The sequence below is a fragment of the Piliocolobus tephrosceles genome, chromosome 1 (assembly GCF_002776525.5).
Source record: "Piliocolobus tephrosceles isolate RC106 chromosome 1, ASM277652v3, whole genome shotgun sequence".
In the NCBI taxonomy this organism is placed as follows: domain Eukaryota; kingdom Metazoa; phylum Chordata; class Mammalia; order Primates; family Cercopithecidae; genus Piliocolobus; species Piliocolobus tephrosceles.
In genome coordinates, this window is record NC_045434.1 from 176,233,778 (window position 1) to 176,250,944 (window position 17,167).

Here is a 17,167-nt window from a genome sequence, read left to right on the forward strand (position 1 = left end):
TAATAAGAGGTGTGGGAATCTTGTCTAGGAAAGGAACAATGATCGATGTCAGAGGAATCTGAACTCCTGCCCACCCAGGAGGCTTCTGGGAGTGAGAGGGTCCACCCCGCGGCATCTGCCCAGAGGACTGGGCAGCATACACTCTCACATGGAAGAGATCAAAGGCTGACCTGGCTTCAGTCCTGGCCACACCCTGACCCCTGCCCTTTACCCATAGGCGCCATTGCTGATGAGCTTAATGGTCTCAAAGTCCTCTTCAGAGGGTGTCTTTTTAGATGGCAGAGATGCCCCACGGCCCTGGAAGACAAGGGAAAAGGCAGGAGACAGGCATGCTTCTCAGAGCCCATATCCTTGCAGAAGCTGTGGCTCTAGCGTTCTCAGCTCTTAGCTCTAGCGCAGTCCCCTGCCCGTTCTTCTGGAAGTAGAATGACTTCTCAGTGTTTGCTGTCACCAATTCCCCCATCCCTTCTTCAGATATTCTCTTAAAGAGAACTCATAGCTCTTTGCTTCGTAGGGCCCAGGCTCCAGGAATGGGGCAGGAGCTCAGGCTTTTTACCTCAATAGAATCATCTGTCTCTGGAGTGTCAGGACTGTCACAGCTGCTCAACTGGGCCATTTCTGAAACAAAACAAAGACACAAGAGAAGAGTGCGTGGCAATGTCAGGTATCTCAGCAGTATCCTCAGATCACACAACAGGTGCATGTAGGGTAGGCATTAATGCTTTTTGCATCAGCCTAGGATGTAAATTCAGTCCCATGGCACTATACCCAATGTAGTCCCAGCTTTTGGATCAGGAAACAAGCCAAATCCTACTGCTACTCCCATTTCCAGAAGTCCATTGCCATTCACAGGGCCTGGCAATTTCTATAAACTTTGGGACATTTCCTGGAAAACAGGATCTGAAACTGGGTTACTAGTTCCCATCCTGCTGGCCAAGACTGCTTCACTGGATGGGGCTGGGAAGCATAGAAGGCAGAAGCAGGATACCTACAGACCAGGGACTTGGAAGCCCATGGTTGCTGCAGGGGTCCAGCAGGAAGCCCAGAAGAATGGCGGTATCCTCTGAAGCCCTGTGTTGGACCACCCTAAAGACACAGGAAGACCTGTAAGGTGGCCAAGAGGAGAGGCAAGAGAGTTGCAGAGGAGGTGACCATTTTTGCAAATGTGATTGTGGCTCTCTGTTGTTGACCTCTTTGGAACTGAGGTTCTAAATGCAACTCAGCCGGGCCAATGCAATCCAGGCTGGGATCTACCAGGCAGATGTGAACAGCAGTTCCAAAGGAAAGACTGTTTTGTCACAGAGAGCACAGTGTACATCCTAAATTCCTGAGGCCCCCGGGGCCATGTTGTGTCCATGTCCAAGCTAAGTCTCTTCTCCAAGCAGCTTCCCTGCTGTCAGAGCTTGCCAGCAGCGGTGGGGCCTCTTTGCAGCCACCAGGCAGTATGCTCACCCTCTAGCGGGTCCCGTGTGAGGCCCAGCTGGCTAACGATGTAGCGGGGAATGTCACATTTCATCCCTTGTCCCTCTTTGGCGTGGCCCTCAGCTGCTTCTAATAGGTGGTAGAATTCTTCAGGGTCAAACTCCTGTACCAAGGGAGAGAGGTAGTCAGTGGTGACAGATAGAAGCGAAAGCTGCTGGCCTCTTTGGTTTTAGAGCATATAGTAGACTGAGATGAACAAGACTTTTTCTGTGACAGGACACTTCCACCCCTCAATATTCAGAAATAACATGATTCAGGGATCACAGGAATGGGGACGAAGATGTCTTACAGGTTACCTCCAGATTGGACATACTCAGCATATGCTATCTTCCTGGCAATAAGAACTAGAGGTTTTACTCTAAAGAGAGCCTATTGATCTGGTCCCATGCCTTACATCAGCCAGTTGGCACTGTCTGGTGTATTCAGATGCCCAGTCCACAGCAGTCCTGGCACACACTCAATTATGACTCATAAGAGCTTTGGCACAGCCCTACTGGTGCATGCATACCTTCAAATATTTACTGGGCACCTCCTGTGTGCTAGAGGCTAGAGATCCATTGAAAAGCACAGTCTTTGTCTGCACATAATAACTGAGTGCCTACTAAGTGCCACACACTGGGTTAAACCTTCTAGCAACTCTTTGACCTCACTGAGGAAATCAAGGCTTGCAGGGATGCACTGATTTGTCCATAATCACAGAGGTAGGAAGGAACAGAAAACCAGCATTCAGCCCAGGTCTGACTCCAAGCCCCTGCTTAGCCAAGGACTTCGTGTTCTTGAGGGAGAGGCTTTCTGCTCTATCACAGCACTAGCCTCTGCTCTGAACTCTGTTCTCATTCCCTGTGGTCTCACTGTTTTGGAGAACTGTACCTATCTGGATATAACCTAAGCCAGACCTGGAAGCCCTTTTAACTTCTTATTCTTCCTTAGCTCCTATTTGGTCAGAATGTCTCTCTCATAAATACCCCTCTAATCCACCTCTTTCTCTCTGTTATCCTACCATTCACTGTCTGAGTTCTGGCCACCCCATCTCACATGAATTGCTTTGAGTACCTCTGCCCTGATGTCCCTGGCTCATCCTGCCCTCTCTTCCAATTCACTATCCATGTTGCAGCCAAAGTAATCTTTCTTAGGACTAAATCTGATATAATATTTACACAGAAATAAATAGGAACCAATTACTGATAATGCAACATGTATGAATTTCTACAAACATGCTGAGTGAAAGAAGTCAGAACATACTACAGAAACCACATAGAAACATGGTTTCATTTCTAGGAAACTGTACAAAAGGCAAACCCATCCCTAGTGAAACAAAGCAGGTAAGTTATTGCCTGGGAGCAGGAGGAAGAGGGGACTGACTCCAAAGGGGCACAAGGGAACTTAAATGATAGAAATATTCTCTATGTCAGCTGTGGCCATGATTCTACAAGTGTATGTTGTTAAATCTCAATGAACTGTACCATCAAAGGGATATATTTTATTGTATGAAAATTATACCTTAATAATACTGTTTAAGAAAAAAGTAAATGTGGCCATGTCACATTCTTACCTAAACTTCCTGGTGCCTCCAAGTGGCCGTAAGGGTAATGCAAACTCCAGAGCCGAGAACCCGACACCCTCCGTGACCCTGTCACAGCCCTACCTTCCAGGCTTACCCCTCAGCACTTCTTCAAACCCACCCTGTGCTGCACTGAATGCCCCTTCCCATGCTCTCTATCTGGGAAACAGACTCATCCTTCAGTTTGCTGAATAAGCCTCATATCCCCCAGGGGAGCATTCACTGACTGTTCCTTCCAGGAAGACTAAAGCACTTCCTTTTCCAGGTTCCCGTTGCATTGCGTACTGACCTCAACTGTAACACTTCTTGCAGTACTGTAATTACTATTTACATGTCCTCATGCCTATGCTTCCCAACTCCACTGTAGAGGAAACATCCCAAGATCAGAGACTGTGCTTCATTCATGTCTGTATCTCCAGTGTCTAGCACGAAGTAGGTACCCAGTCAAGTTTGCTGAAAATTAAATGAAGGACTCAACTTGTGCAAACTAAACTGGGCTATGTTCCTGACGCTCCTCAACCCCAAGGCCCCCACTGAGGTGAGCCCTGATCATGTGAGGGTGGGCTAGACTAATACTTCTCCTTGCCACATCCCCTCAGGACCATACATTTGTCCTCACAAAAATCTGTTTAGTCTCCCACTGGTGGCAAATTATATTTAAATAAGGACCTAAGCGACAGAAATGGCAGTGGTTACCACCACGGTTCTGCTGTCACCAGGATACTTTCTCCATAGCCCTCCTCCAAATCTGCCCACCCGACTTTCCTAGAGTCCACTCACCAGGCATTCCAGGAGACGTGCTGGGCGGGCAATGACAATCATCAGCTTTTTCACCAGCTGCATCACAAAAGCCACTTCTGAGCTCTCTGAGCGCTCATGAGCCTATAGAGAAAAGAAGGGTTGCTTAAGCAATCTATTGGCCCAGTGTGGCTGGGCTAAGCAGGACCAGACTGGGCAGAGCTGAATCCAGGGAGAAACAATTCGGTAGCACAGAGAGCTCCGCCAAGCAAGGAACTCAGAGAAGGCTGGCTGGCTGGCTGTGAGAGGGAGCGAGTTGCTCATAGGGAACCATTTGAGCTTTAGAACACTACATGACACCAAGAAATGCCACACAGACATACAGCTGTACCTGCTCCTCCATCCAACAAGCCTCACTTACCCTGCAGACCCCAGCTCAAGGGGCAACTCTCAATGGCGCCTTCACTGATGTTCACTTTCCACTCTAGACTGTAAGGAGTAGAAAGACCTCAAAGCTGAGGGTGATATGACCAGAAAGGTACTTCAGAAGGATCACTCTGGCTGCAGTGTAGAGGGTACACTAAAGAGGGCAAGCCTAAATGCAGGAAAACCCATTAGCAGGCAACTCTAATAATTCAGATGAAAAAGACATAGGTCGGCTGGGTGCGGTGGCTCACGCCTGTAATCCCAACACTTTGGGAGGCTAAGGCAGGAGGATCACGAAGTCAGGAGATAAAGACCATCCTGGCGAACACAGTGAAACCCCGTGTCTACTAAAAATACAAAAAGATTAGCCAGGCGTGGTGGCGGGCGCCTGTAGTCCCAGCTACTTGGGAGGCTGAGGCAGGAGAATGGCGTGAACCTGGGGGACGGAGCTTGCAGTGAGTCGAGATGGTGCCCCTGCACTCCAGCCTGGGCAACAGAGCAAGATTCTGTCTCAAAAATAAATAAATAAATAAATAAATAAATAAATAAATAGAAAAAGGCGTGGGTCAAGACAGAAGAATGCAGACAAAGGGACAGGCGTGGGCTACTACCAAGGCAGATAAGGGTGAAAGCAGCACAAACAGAAGGCAACTCCAACTTCAATTTTAGGAAAATTTCAATGAATACGTGAAATAGTAACTATAAGAAGCCATTTAGGTGATAGGTAAAGAATGTACTGCATTTGGTTTTAGAGAAAGAACAGCTAGGCAGAAAAGATAAGCTCAGTTCTGGGCGTGTAGAGTTTCAGGCACCTATATGAGAGAGTCTCTTGGGTATCTGCTTGGTCCAGAGGCCTTTCTCTTTTTCCCTGAGAATTGCTCTGGTTTCTAGGAGCCACATTTGTGCTGTGTGTCTGCACCTTCCCTCCCACCTCTAATAGCTGACCAGGGAGGATCACTTTCCTAAGAATTTAAAAAAGGATAGAAAGACAATTGTTAACATCAGTGTGGCAGAAACTGTTTGAGAACTGTGACAAGGGATGGCTGTACCTACCACGGAGATAGAGAAAAGATGCATACAGGAAAAGAAAGAATGAAGACTTCCTGAGCTTCCTGGAGCTTGTGGTTTCTAGTTCTGGTTCCTTCTTAAGGCCTGGTTATATCCCTCGCTTCAATTCTCTAAGACCTACCCTTTTTACTCTTATAATGTTTCCCTTTACTGTTTAAAACTATTCTGAGTCAGATTTCTATTACGTGTAACCAAAGAATAAGAACCAATACGGGGAAGTCAAAGTGGAGGAGTCCACCAGGCAGCTGGGTGCACTGATCTGAAGCTTAGGAGAACAGTAAGAGTGGCAGCCACATGTGGAAGTCCTCAGCATAGAGATGACAACTGAAGACACGGGAGCAGGTGGCAAGACATCAGAGAGAGAGTGGAGGAAGGGGAAAGGGGAGAACAGGCATGCAGGATGGTGCCCTGTGACACACCAGTATGAAGAGGTGGGCAGCAAAGGAACTTGTGAAGAGGCAGCACGACTGGCGAGAACGGTGAATTGACAACTGGGGAAGGGGGTTTAGGAAGTATCCACTGTGCTCCACAGAGAGGTGGCAGAAGATGGGAACTGAAAGCAGACACAGGATTTGGCAATTGGACAGTGAGTTTCTTGATGAATTTTGCCTGAACAGTTTTGGTAAGGTGGGAAGGGAAACCGGAAGGCAGAAGATTGAATAGTAAATAGGATACAAGGAAAGAAAAACAGTAAATGAGGACTTTTCTTTTTTTTAAGTATTGGTTATGAAATGAAGAGAAAGGATGAGCGTTTGGTGAAATCCCATTTATTCTTTTAAAACCTGTCTCCTGTTCCCAACACACATATACATACACATGTGAAGAAAAAGAAGTAATTGCTGTCTTTAACATGTTCTCCTGGCTGTTCGTGCATACCACATGGTACTGTCACGCTGTTTCATAACGAGCTGTCTGTCTCTACAGCTACACTGCTGGGCCTAGTGAGTAAAGAGGCTCTGTGTCTTTTTCTTTTTTCTTTTTTTTTTGAGACAGAGTTTCATTTTTATTGCCCAGGCTGGAGTGCAATGGCTCGATCTTGGCTCACCACAACCTCCGCCTCCGAGGTTCAAGCGATTCTCCTGCTTCAGCCTCCCGAGTAGCTGGGATTACAGGCATGTGTCACCATGCCCAGCTAATTTTGTATTTTTAGTAGAGATGGGGTTTCTCCATGTTGGTCAGGCTGGTCTGGAACTCCCAACCTCAAGTGATCTGCCTGCCTCAGTCTCCCAAAGTGCTGGGATTACAGGCGTGAGCCACCGCGACTGGCCCTTTTTCTTTCCTCAAATGCTAAGCCTAGCAGAGTGCCTCCTATACGGCAGATGTCAGTCAGTGTTTGTTGACTGTTTGAAAATGTATGATCTTAGGCTCTGGAATAAGCCAAACCTGGGACTGGGTCCTGGTTTTGCTACTTAAAAAAATAAGTTATCTTGAGCTAACTTAGTTTCCTCATCTGTAAATTTAGGAAATAATATTAAGTACCTTCCTTACAGGGTCGTGAAGATTTCATCAGATAAATTAAACGAGGTAATGTAGTGTCTAGCATGTATTAAATGCTCCATGAATGTTACTGATTTTTATTATTCTAAAATCGGATCAGGTCATTTTTCAGTTTGTCACACTGGATGATACCCACTGCCTTCATGATACAATCTAAGCTCCTCACAAGGTCCTTCAGCATCTGGCCCCCAGTCCAACTCTTCAAATTCATCTGCCAGCAGGTCAGGCGCAGTGGCTCACACCTGTAATCTCAGCACTTTGAGAGGCCGAGGCAGGGGGATCCCTTGAGATCAGGAGTTTGAGACCAGCCTGGCCAACATGGTGAAACCCTGTCTCTACTAAAAATACAAAAGTTAGCTGGGCGTGGTGGCAGGCACCTGTAATCTCATCTGCTAGGGAGGCTGAGGCAGGAGAATTGCTTGAACCTGGCAGGTGGAGGTTGCAATGAGCCAAGATAGCGCCACTGCACTATAGGCTGGGTGACAGAGTAATCCATCTCAAAAAAAAAAAAAAAAAAAAATCATCTGCCAGTTTTTCCCCTGTGGGTGTCTTTCTTTCTTTTCTTTCTTTTCTTTTCTTTCTTTCTTCTCTTTCTTTCTTCTCTCTCTTTCTCTCTCTCTCTCTCTCTCTTTCTTTCTTTCTGAGACGGAGTTTCGCTCTTGTTGCCCAGGCCAGAGTGCAATGGTGTTATCTTGGTTCACCACAACCTCCACCTCCGGGTTCAAGCAATTCTCCTGCCTCAGCCTCCCTAGTAGCTGGGATTACAGGCATATGCCACCATGCTCAGCTAATTTTGTATTTTTTGTAGAGCCAGGGTTTTCTCCATGTTGGTCAGGCTGGTCTTGAACTCCCGACCTCAGGTGATCCGCCTGCCTCGGCCTACCAAAGTGCTGGGATTACAGCATGGGCCACCATGCCCGGCTCCACAATGGGCATCTTTTACTGTAGTTATGCAAACTACTTCATCTGCAATTTCTGGAATGTACCAAGTTTCTTTACACCTTTGAGAGGTTACTTATTTATTTATTAAGAGACAGGGTCTCACCCTGTCATTCGGGCTGGAGTACAGTGGCACAATTACAGCTCACTGCAGCCTCGACCTCCAGGGCTCAGGCAATCCTCCCACCTCAGCCTCCTGAGTAGCTTGGATTACAGGTGCATGCCACCATGGCTGGCTAGTGTAGAAGGGGGGGGTCTCACTTTGTTGCCCAGGCTGGTCTCAAGCTCGTGGGCTCAAGTGATCCTCCCACCCTGGCCTCCCAAAGAGCTGGGATTACAGGCATGAGCCACTGTGCCCAAGCAAGAGGTTGTTTATGCTTTTTCCTAGCTTTAGTGAACTCCTACCTGTTTAAGATTTAGCCTTCCCTGAACTTTCCACAAAGAGTCAGCATATCCTTCTCTGTGCTCAGAACCTACTTACCTCTAGTGCTCATCAATCATATTGTACTGTAGTCAGTGGAAGTGAGAGAATTCATATAAAGTATTCAGTGTAGTAATAGCTGTTATTTTCATTAAGTACATGTTGATGGGTCTGTAACCCCACTGATGGCAAATTTCCTAAGGTAGAGCCTGCACTGAATTCTTTTCTGCATTCCAAAGGCCTTGCAAATTAGGGAACAGATGAACAAACTGGCTCCAAATTCAGTGCTCTTCTTATTGTATCAAACAACCTAACCACACAAGCAGTCAGTCTGGGAAAATGCCTAAAGGTTTTGAGCAAGGCTCTGACTTCAGCATTTTAGAAGATAAATCTTAAACGTACCAGGAAACTTGGAAGTTACTCTACATTAATCCTTTATCGAATGCAGTAATCCCTGATTCCTAAATGTCTCTGGGGTCCCCCTTTCCATTGCTGGAAAACTGTCAGAAAGCTTTTCTTGAACAGAAACAAATATCTACCAGTGATTTTCACGGGACTCTGGCTTTCTAAAGTTATACTTCTACAATGTTTGATTTTAAGTATTTCTTTTGAAATCAGAAAAAGATAGTTTTGTAGAAGGAAGTACTTTTTCACCTATTAAATCAAACTCTTTCTTCCTGTAACTCCTGCCCCCTGGACTAATTATGTCTTTTGGGGTACTGAGAACAATCTGCTCTTTTTTATATATTAGAAACTTTCCACTACTTGACAATAATCATTTCTCTAGATTGAACTGTTCCCTGAAAATGTGTTTAAACTCCGAGCTCCTCCTTATTTCTAGATGAACACACTGATGTCCTTTTGATCATCAGCCCGGGGCCCTCAGCTCAGTCGGTACTACTCCAGAGAGAGGTCCTGGTCTGGAGGTAATAAGGGGTTCTGGACTGGGAAATTCTCTAGTGACATGATGAGCTCTGGGGAGACAGGCACATTCTCTCTCCCCCAAACCGTATTAATGGATAACATGGAGCTGCTGTGGTCTGAGTGAGATGGCATCTGGCCACCTTAATCAAGAGGCTGATAGCAAAGGAAGCGCTAGTGCAGGAAGCAGTGCTTAAGCAGTGCTTAAGAACTCTCATGTGCTTTGGTCTTGGCCATCTCTATTACTTTACCTTTAGCCTCCCAGAGATTTTTTCACACCAGGGAGGATCAGGTCTCAAAACATGTAAGTCCTAACTAGAGAACTCTCCATGCAAATGGCTAAACCCATCATGCAAGCCTCATACCTGTTTTCCCTTGGCTGAGGATAAAACAGTCTGAAGGCTCTGCTTAAACCAGTATTTCCAGTAGAAGAAAGCCCATCACAGCCACTGGAGCCACTTTTTGGCTTTGGGTAGCAAACCTCCTAGTCAAATACTTATGAGTACTACCCATGGTGGAGCTTCGTGCAGAGTGATGCAACTTTGGATTTAGAAAAGGAACACAAGTGAGTTCCTTTGATACCAAGCAGGCTTCTCTCAGTATTGCAGGGGACTGAGGAGGAATCTAAGCCCCTCAACTCTGCCTTTGAGGGTGGCTAAGACGCAGTCTGTGAAGACTGAGAATACCACTAACGCCCTGATCCTAGCTTGGGATTATGAATCCAATACCAGGTAGAGGTTTTTTCAGTACCCCAGCACAAGGACACTCACATCTTGTACAAGTTTCTCCAAATTCTCTTGAAGTTCATAGAAGTATTGTGATGTAATGAGGCCACTCCGAGATTTATCCAGGCAGTCTCGGGCCATCTCAATCACCTGATGATGAATAAAGCTCAGGGCTCCATCCGCCAAGGGCAGCACGCCGTCTGGGGTGTTGGAGGAAATAAACTCTGCTAGTCGTTCTTCCATTTGTGCGGTGGCCTGGGAAGAAAAGCAAGAAACACACACTTCCCTTCTAGTCCCAGCTCAGTTGGAGCTAAGCCTGAAGGACCTGGAAATAGCAAAATAATGGGCTCCCTGTGATCCTGGTTTCCTTACACTGCATTTGGGAAACCTGATAACTGAAGACATTAATAGATCACCTTCAAGTAAAGTCAAGTCAAGATGCCTTAGCTTTATATTCAAAGCCCTCTTTCACCTGGCCTTGCCCATCTCCCCCAACTCCCTTCAGGGCAAGCTCTTTTGCTGTAAGGACATACAAGTGTTTGCTATCTTCCTCCTTTACTATGCTATTTCATGCCTGTCTGTTTATGCTGTTCTCTGTGTATGGCTTTTTCACCCTGCCTGGCAAACTAATTCTCCTTCTAATCTCAGTTCAAGTATCGTGTCTCCCCTGGGAAGTCTTTCATTTCCCCAGGCAAACAGGTTTCCATTCCTCTATTCTTCCACTGGACCTCCCAACTCTGTAAACTTAGTGTATGGACACTGCTGGTTTCTAAACTGGGAAGTTCTTTAAGTCAGAGAGAGTTTCATTTATCTCAGGATCCTCTTACTTAACCTTAGGACCCAAGGGAGTTAGGCAGGTGCTTGGAGAGCTGCTTAGTGAACCTGTCTGGTCACAGATGGCGAGTTGGAATGGGGGACTGTGGATAGGAACATAACCCTGGCCTGGATCCCCAGCAAAGGAGAATAGAGGGCTGACTCCAAACCTCTAGGGACCTAACTACACGGTCATGTCAAAACAACAAATACACATCTGTGAATGAGTTCTTAGCTGCCTATCTAAGACTCTGCCTTATTTCTTTTGCTACCAGGTGGTGATTTCTGATTTCCAGTGTGTGTTTAGGTGAATGTATACTTACATACATATATATGTGCTGTGTCTACGTGGAGAATGAAAGAGGAAGAGGTGAAAGAGTGGGAGTAGAGGAGAAAGAAGGAAGTGAAGGAATCTTAACACATTTTCTCCAACAATAGTTCATCCTATAGGAAGGAACTGGAAACATGCCTATAAACACAAACATCCAATGCTACAAAAACACCTAATATACAAGGAGGAGGACAAGCATGAGATACATTTCTCAACATTATATACTCCCAAACTTCATAAACACCAAGTACATCAAAATGAATTCCTAGCTATTTGTTCTGCCTCCTTCCTCACGCTTATTGTCTAGTGCCACTCCAAAGCTGGAAAGCAGACCACGGGGCACAGGTTCTGCAGTCCAGTATCACCTCTCAGTCAGGAACAGGGCCTATCTTCAGAAGGCCAGGTCAGAGTGTACAGGCATGTGGTGTTGAGAAAGACATGCAAATGGGGCCGGGTGCAGTGGCTCATGCCTGTAATCCCAGCACTTTGGGAGGCTGAGGCAGGTGGATCACCTGAGGTCAGGAGTTCGAGACCAGTCTGGCCAACATGGCAAAACCTGTCTCTACTAAAAATGCAAAAAAAATTAGCCAGGCATGGTGGTGCATGCCTGTAGTCCCGGCGTCTCAGGAGGCTGAGGCAGGAGAATTGTTTGAACCCCAGAGGCGGAGGTTACAGTGAGCCAAGATGGCGCCACTGCACTCCAGCCTGGGTGACAGAGCAAGACTCCATCTCTTAACAGAAAAAGAGACATGCAAATGGGAAACAAGATTCTAGTTCCATATACAAGGAGGTTCACAGCCAAGCAGCAGAGTTATGACTGCTACTTCTCAGCTATCTCAAGATACCAACCTACTTTCCTTCCTAAGCATTTTCCTGCTTGAAAATGAAAATTTAAATGGTACCAAGCAACTCTGAGATCTGTTTCCCACACCTACTGCTCCCTCTGGCCTTCTTGCCAGTGCAGCCTACTTCTCTCTGTGTACTCTCTGACACCTGGTAATGAGGTGCTGCTTAAGAAATATCTATCAAATGACGATGCCACCAGAGGGCAAATTCTGTAATGAGTGAACCCTGACTCATGGATCCTCATATGCACGGTGAGAAGTAAAGCCTCCAGTTCTTTCTTTCCTCTTTAATACATGGTGGGATACCTTTCTGACATTCCCCTCTGGATAACTCTACTTCTGGGTAGTGAAGAAACAAAGGCTCTGCAAATACAGTTTCCAAACTCATAGTTTCCTGCTGTCTCCTTCTCAAGCAGTCTGGAAGCCCTTGTTGCTGTGTCCACAGCCTCCTGGCTGACTTTCTGTCCTTCTTCTTGGTTATCTCTGGAGGGAGCGCTTCATTCCCTCACTCCAGAGTCTTCCCATTAGGGCTGGCTGTAGGCAGCCACCCTGGGGGGCATTGCTACTCTCCTTTTAAATGGATCCTTACCTTTGGGAATCTTTCTTTGTACACATGATTCATCATTATTATTTCACTGTCAAAGGAGACTGGGGATCGTCCAGGACTAAAAAAAGAAAAGAAATGATTGTGTTACTTTAGAGCTATGGAACTATCAAGGAGAAAGATGGCCATCCCCAGAGACCCTGCTCCTCCCACCATCTTCAGCGGCCTACATATTCCCACCTTAATGGGTACTGAGTTCTAGAGCTTTTCTTATTCCTGGAGTTTTCAGTGTACCTTGTTCAGTTCAAAATGGTACTATATGGAGCTAGGCTTGGTTTTCACAAAGACCTCTTCCAGGCTAGAAAGACCTAGAAAGGGACCTACTACTAAGCTCACTGGTGGCTTTCCCAGGATAACCTTCCCCAGAGTAGGATTCTGTGTCCTCTTAGTTTTGGCCAATAGGGTTGGGTGTGCCCCAGCATATTCTTGGGAACAAAGCAAATAAAAAAACTACCAAAGCAACCAAAGGAAGACGGTGCACACGTACATTTTTTTCCAAACTAGCTGCAGCCAGTGGACCTAACTTAGGGATGAATGAGGCCAGTCCAGACTGTTGTGAGTTATACATCTGGGTCATTTACTGAAGGGAGTCAATATGTTTTCTGCTTTAATTTATTATCTTCCCTGATAACCTAAATCTCCCCCTCTGGCTCATGTGTGGTTGTTATCTCCTTAAAAAATTTCAAAGTTGGAGCCACACAGTTGAACGGATATGTGGGTCTTGCCAAGTTTACTGCCCCTGACACATGATCCCAGATGTGCTAGGTCCACAACTGTCCCACTCTGTCTTTCTTCCCTGGAATGTGCCATGTTTTGCCTGCTGTACTGCTGCACATTACCAAGGACTTCAGAGTAATTACCAGGGATTTCTCTGAGCATCACTGTGGGCCTCTCAATCTCAACTGGCCTAAAAGGTACCCTTCTCTGTGCATGGGTTATTGAGACCACCAAGACTCAGATGTTCCTCTGTGAGACAGAGAAAGGCACTGGAGATTTACACCTGTTCGTTTGTATGCTTGATCCTTCGCATTGAAGCCCCAGATACCATCTTCATCAATCTCTGAACCTGAACCAGTCATCGTGGTCTGGCCCAGCTTCCCTGTCACTCCCGGTGCAGTGCCAGCATTACCTGAGGGGATTCTTTCTGGGAGGAACTGTTGCTCCTCTGGGATCCTGCCCTGAACATATTAGCCAATCAATTACTTCTTGGGGACCCTGCAATACTGAGCTCAGTCATTAAAGTCATGTTCATTTGAATCTCCATCATCTTCCTTAACCTAACATTCTGGCACTGATTTACCAGTTAACGCCAAGGAGAATCAAAAATTAATCAGCAGCTGTTAAGGTTTGTTTGGTTTGATGAAGATGTGCCCAGGTGATTCACAGAATAAGAATAAAGACAGATTCAAATGGACATTTAATTCTGCTTTTGAAATGGGCTTCTTCCCCACGCCAGCAACCTGTCTTCAGCAGCAACTTTTTTAGCTGGCCTAGATCATATACCCAGGGCCAATGGGTTCTGGAGCCAGATAACCATCAGAATTGATGATACCATTGTTCTCCTTTTATCGGATGTAATCTAAAGTATATTTCTGCTGCTAACTACCCTTAAACAGAACAAAAGAGGGATCACTTGACAGTATTGCTAAATACCTCCTGGGGTGATGGGTTGAGCTGTACCTGAAGCCAAAAAGAGCTTGGGCTTTGCTGAACTTGACTCACTCACGCTGACCAATGTATTATGCCAGGGGTAGCAAAATACAGCCTGCAGACCAACTATGGCCTAATACTTTTTTTTTTTTTGGTAAATAAAGTTTATATATTATTTGTGGATACTTACTACAACAGCAGAGTTGAGGAATGTGACAGAGATCTATGACCTATAAAGCCTAAAAATATTTACTGTCTTGGCCCTTTATAGCACAAGTGTGTCCACCCCTGTGCTATGCAAACAAGCTGAAATCCACATGCACCGGGACAGTGGGCAGACAGCACTCTCACCTGAGGCTCCGGGAGCGGGGCCGCATGGCTGGGGACTGCCGTCCCTCCTCATCTGGTACGCTCTCTGTGCTGAAATGCTTCGTCAAAAAGTGCAGCTCATCAGCTGTAGGCTGGAAAGGCAACTGATGCAGCTTTTCCTGTGAGGAGCATGATGACTAGAGGGGAAAACATCAAGAAGTGGCATTAAAGACATGTGCCAGAGCAGTCCACGAATGGGGAAGGACTGAAAATGGTCAGGGAACTTCCCAGTCACTATAAACCCAAAGCAGATCTTCTTTCCTCCACTCCCTTAGCCTTGTCTGTGCTTGATCCTGTTCTTCTCCAGCCCTTCAGAGCCCTCAGCCCTGAGGAACCCAATATACTGGAGTCCTTCAAAGGTTGTGCAGGGAGTTGGGCCCAGACCTTCATGGAATTTTAGAACTGCAAAAGTAGTTAATAAATCATGCTTCCTCACTTGGGACATGTTCTAGGTATGCCCAGCTGCAAATAACATCCTCTTACGTTCTCCCTTCCACAATCTTGAGAGAGCCACCCTGGGGGCAGCTCAGCAATGTTTCCTTTTGGCTGGTATCTGAAGAAGTGCCTTTTCTGGGGTTGTAAAGGCTGCACCCAGACTCAAGCTGGCCACTGTATTACGCCAGGGGTTAGCCAACTACAGCCTACAGACCAGCTATGGCCTGGTGTCCAGCAGGTAAGAAAATCCAGCAGGGAAGAAAATTACTTTTACATCTGGACCCGAAGATTAGGCTTGACCTGAAAACACTCATGAATTCTAAACATGGCTCAGTGACTGAGGACTCCTCACAACAGCACTGCCAGTCTCAACAGGCCATCTGAGGGAGGGTGCTCGGCTATCACAGGACTTCCTCAGGCACAGCTAATGCTGAAGCACCCATTCAGCCCCAGGACTGGGGAACTCCCCCCATTACCTGACAAGACTGACAAAGAGAACAGGCAAGTTAAACATTGTCAGCCCAAGTTCTACTTACCAAACTGATCACTGATCTGGGGTTTTTGTTTTTGTTTTTTGAGACAGAGTTTTGCTCTTGTTGCCCAGGCTGGACTGCAATGGCACGATCTTGGCTTACTGCAACCTCCGCCTCCCAGGTTCAAGCGACTCTCCTGCCTCAGTACTCCTGAGTAGTTGGGATTACAGGCATGCGCCACCATGCCTGGGTAATTTTGTATTTTTAATAAAGATGGGGTTTCTCCATGTTGGTCAGGCTGGTCTGGAACTGCCGACCTCAGGTGATCCGCCTGCCTTGGCCTCCCAAAGTGCTGGGATTACAGGTGTGAGCCACTACGCCCAGCCTGTTTGTTTTTTTTTTCAGAGACAGGATTTTGTTCTGTTGTCCTGGCTGGAGTGCAGTGGAGTGATCATAGCTCACTGCTGCCTCAAACTTCTGGGCTCAAGCGATTCTCATGCCTCAGCTTCCCAAGCAGCTGAAACTGCAGGTGCACGACACCATGTCCAGCTATTTTTTTTTTTTTAATAAAGTGACAGGATCTTGCTGTGTTGTCCAGGCTGGTCTTTTGGAACTCCTGCTCTGACCTCCCAAAGTGCTGAGATTATAGGCCTGAGCTACTGCTTCCAGAGCCAGGGTTTAAATATCTAAATCCATTTAAGAATCAAAGCTAGGCCGGACGCGGTGGCTCACGCTTGTAATCCTGGCACTTTAGGAGGCCGAGGTGGGCGGATCACGAGGTCAGCAGATCGAGACCATCCTGGCTAACACGGTGAAACCCCATCTCTACTAAAAATACAAAAAATTAGCCGGGCGTGGTGGCAGGCGCCTGTAGTCCCAGCTACTTGGGAGGCTGAGGCAGGAGAATGGCGTGAACCCAGGAGGCAGAGCTTGCAGTGAGCCAAGATCGCGCCACAGCACTCCAGCCTGGACGACAGAGTGAGACTCCGCCTCAAAAAAAAAAAAAAAAAAAAAAAAAAAGAATCAAAGCTAAAGCACCACACTGAGACAACTCTGTTGTCACAGGCTTAATAAACAAGTGAGAAATCAGCATTTCTTTTTGGCTAACAGTGCACATTTTCTCTCACAGAATGCTATAATACATGAAGTTATAAACAGCTAGTGAGATGTCTCCATAGGGTTATTTCTTGGCCACATTTTAATAAATGATTTGGATCAAAGTTGCAAAAAGTATTCTTACCAGCTATAGCTAACATGAAACTAGTGAGGCAATGTAAACTACAGTGGGCAAAACTGGTATTTTAAAGAATCCTAGTAAGCTGGAGCAATGAGTTAAGTCTATTAAAATTTGCAGAAAAGGAATATTTACACATAGATCAGACTTACCTTGGTTCTAAAAAAATCACTTGTTTGAGTAAAGAGTTATGGGAAGGGGGATTTTTTCTTTTTTTTTTTGAAATGGAGTCTTGCTCTGTTGCCCAGGCTGGAGTGCAGTGGCGTGATCTCGGCTTGCTGCAATCTCCACTCACTGCAATCTCCGCCTCCTGGTGGTTCAAACGATTATCCTGCTTCAGCCTCCCGAGACGCTGGGACTACAGGTGCCTGCCACCATGCCCAGCTAATTTTCTGTATTTTTAGTAGAGATGGGGTTTCACCAGGTTAGCCAGGATGGTCTCAATCTCCTGACCTTGTGATCTGCCCGCCTCAGCCTACAAAGTGCTGGGATTACAGGTATGAGCCACCGCACCCAGCCTGGAAAAGGGGATGTTTATTAGGGAAAGACCTTAAACTTAACAGCTGCCAAAGACCAGTGACATCTTTGGATTAATGTGATAGTAACGTCTAGGTTGGGAGAGGAAATGTACTCCT

At 46.3% G+C, this 17,167-nt stretch overlaps 1 protein-coding gene across 5 annotated transcripts in view; it reads right to left on the bottom strand.

Moving 5' to 3' along the window:
• Positions 1 to 17,167, bottom strand: part of MAST2 (microtubule associated serine/threonine kinase 2) — a 253,329-nt gene that overhangs the window by 12,738 nt on the left and 223,424 nt on the right. For all 5 annotated transcript variants that reach the window (XM_023221482.1, XM_023221483.1, XM_023221481.1 and 2 more), the window contains 7 exons: positions 14,373 to 14,527; positions 12,357 to 12,432; positions 9,824 to 10,033; positions 3,824 to 3,925; positions 1,453 to 1,585; positions 557 to 618; positions 212 to 297 (listed from right to left, as the gene is read on the bottom strand). In XM_023221482.1, the coding sequence (XP_023077250.1) occupies positions 212 to 297; positions 557 to 618; positions 1,453 to 1,585; positions 3,824 to 3,925; positions 9,824 to 10,033; positions 12,357 to 12,432; positions 14,373 to 14,527 (824 nt within the window). The remainder of the gene's footprint in view (positions 1 to 211; positions 298 to 556; positions 619 to 1,452; positions 1,586 to 3,823; positions 3,926 to 9,823; positions 10,034 to 12,356; positions 12,433 to 14,372; positions 14,528 to 17,167) is intronic.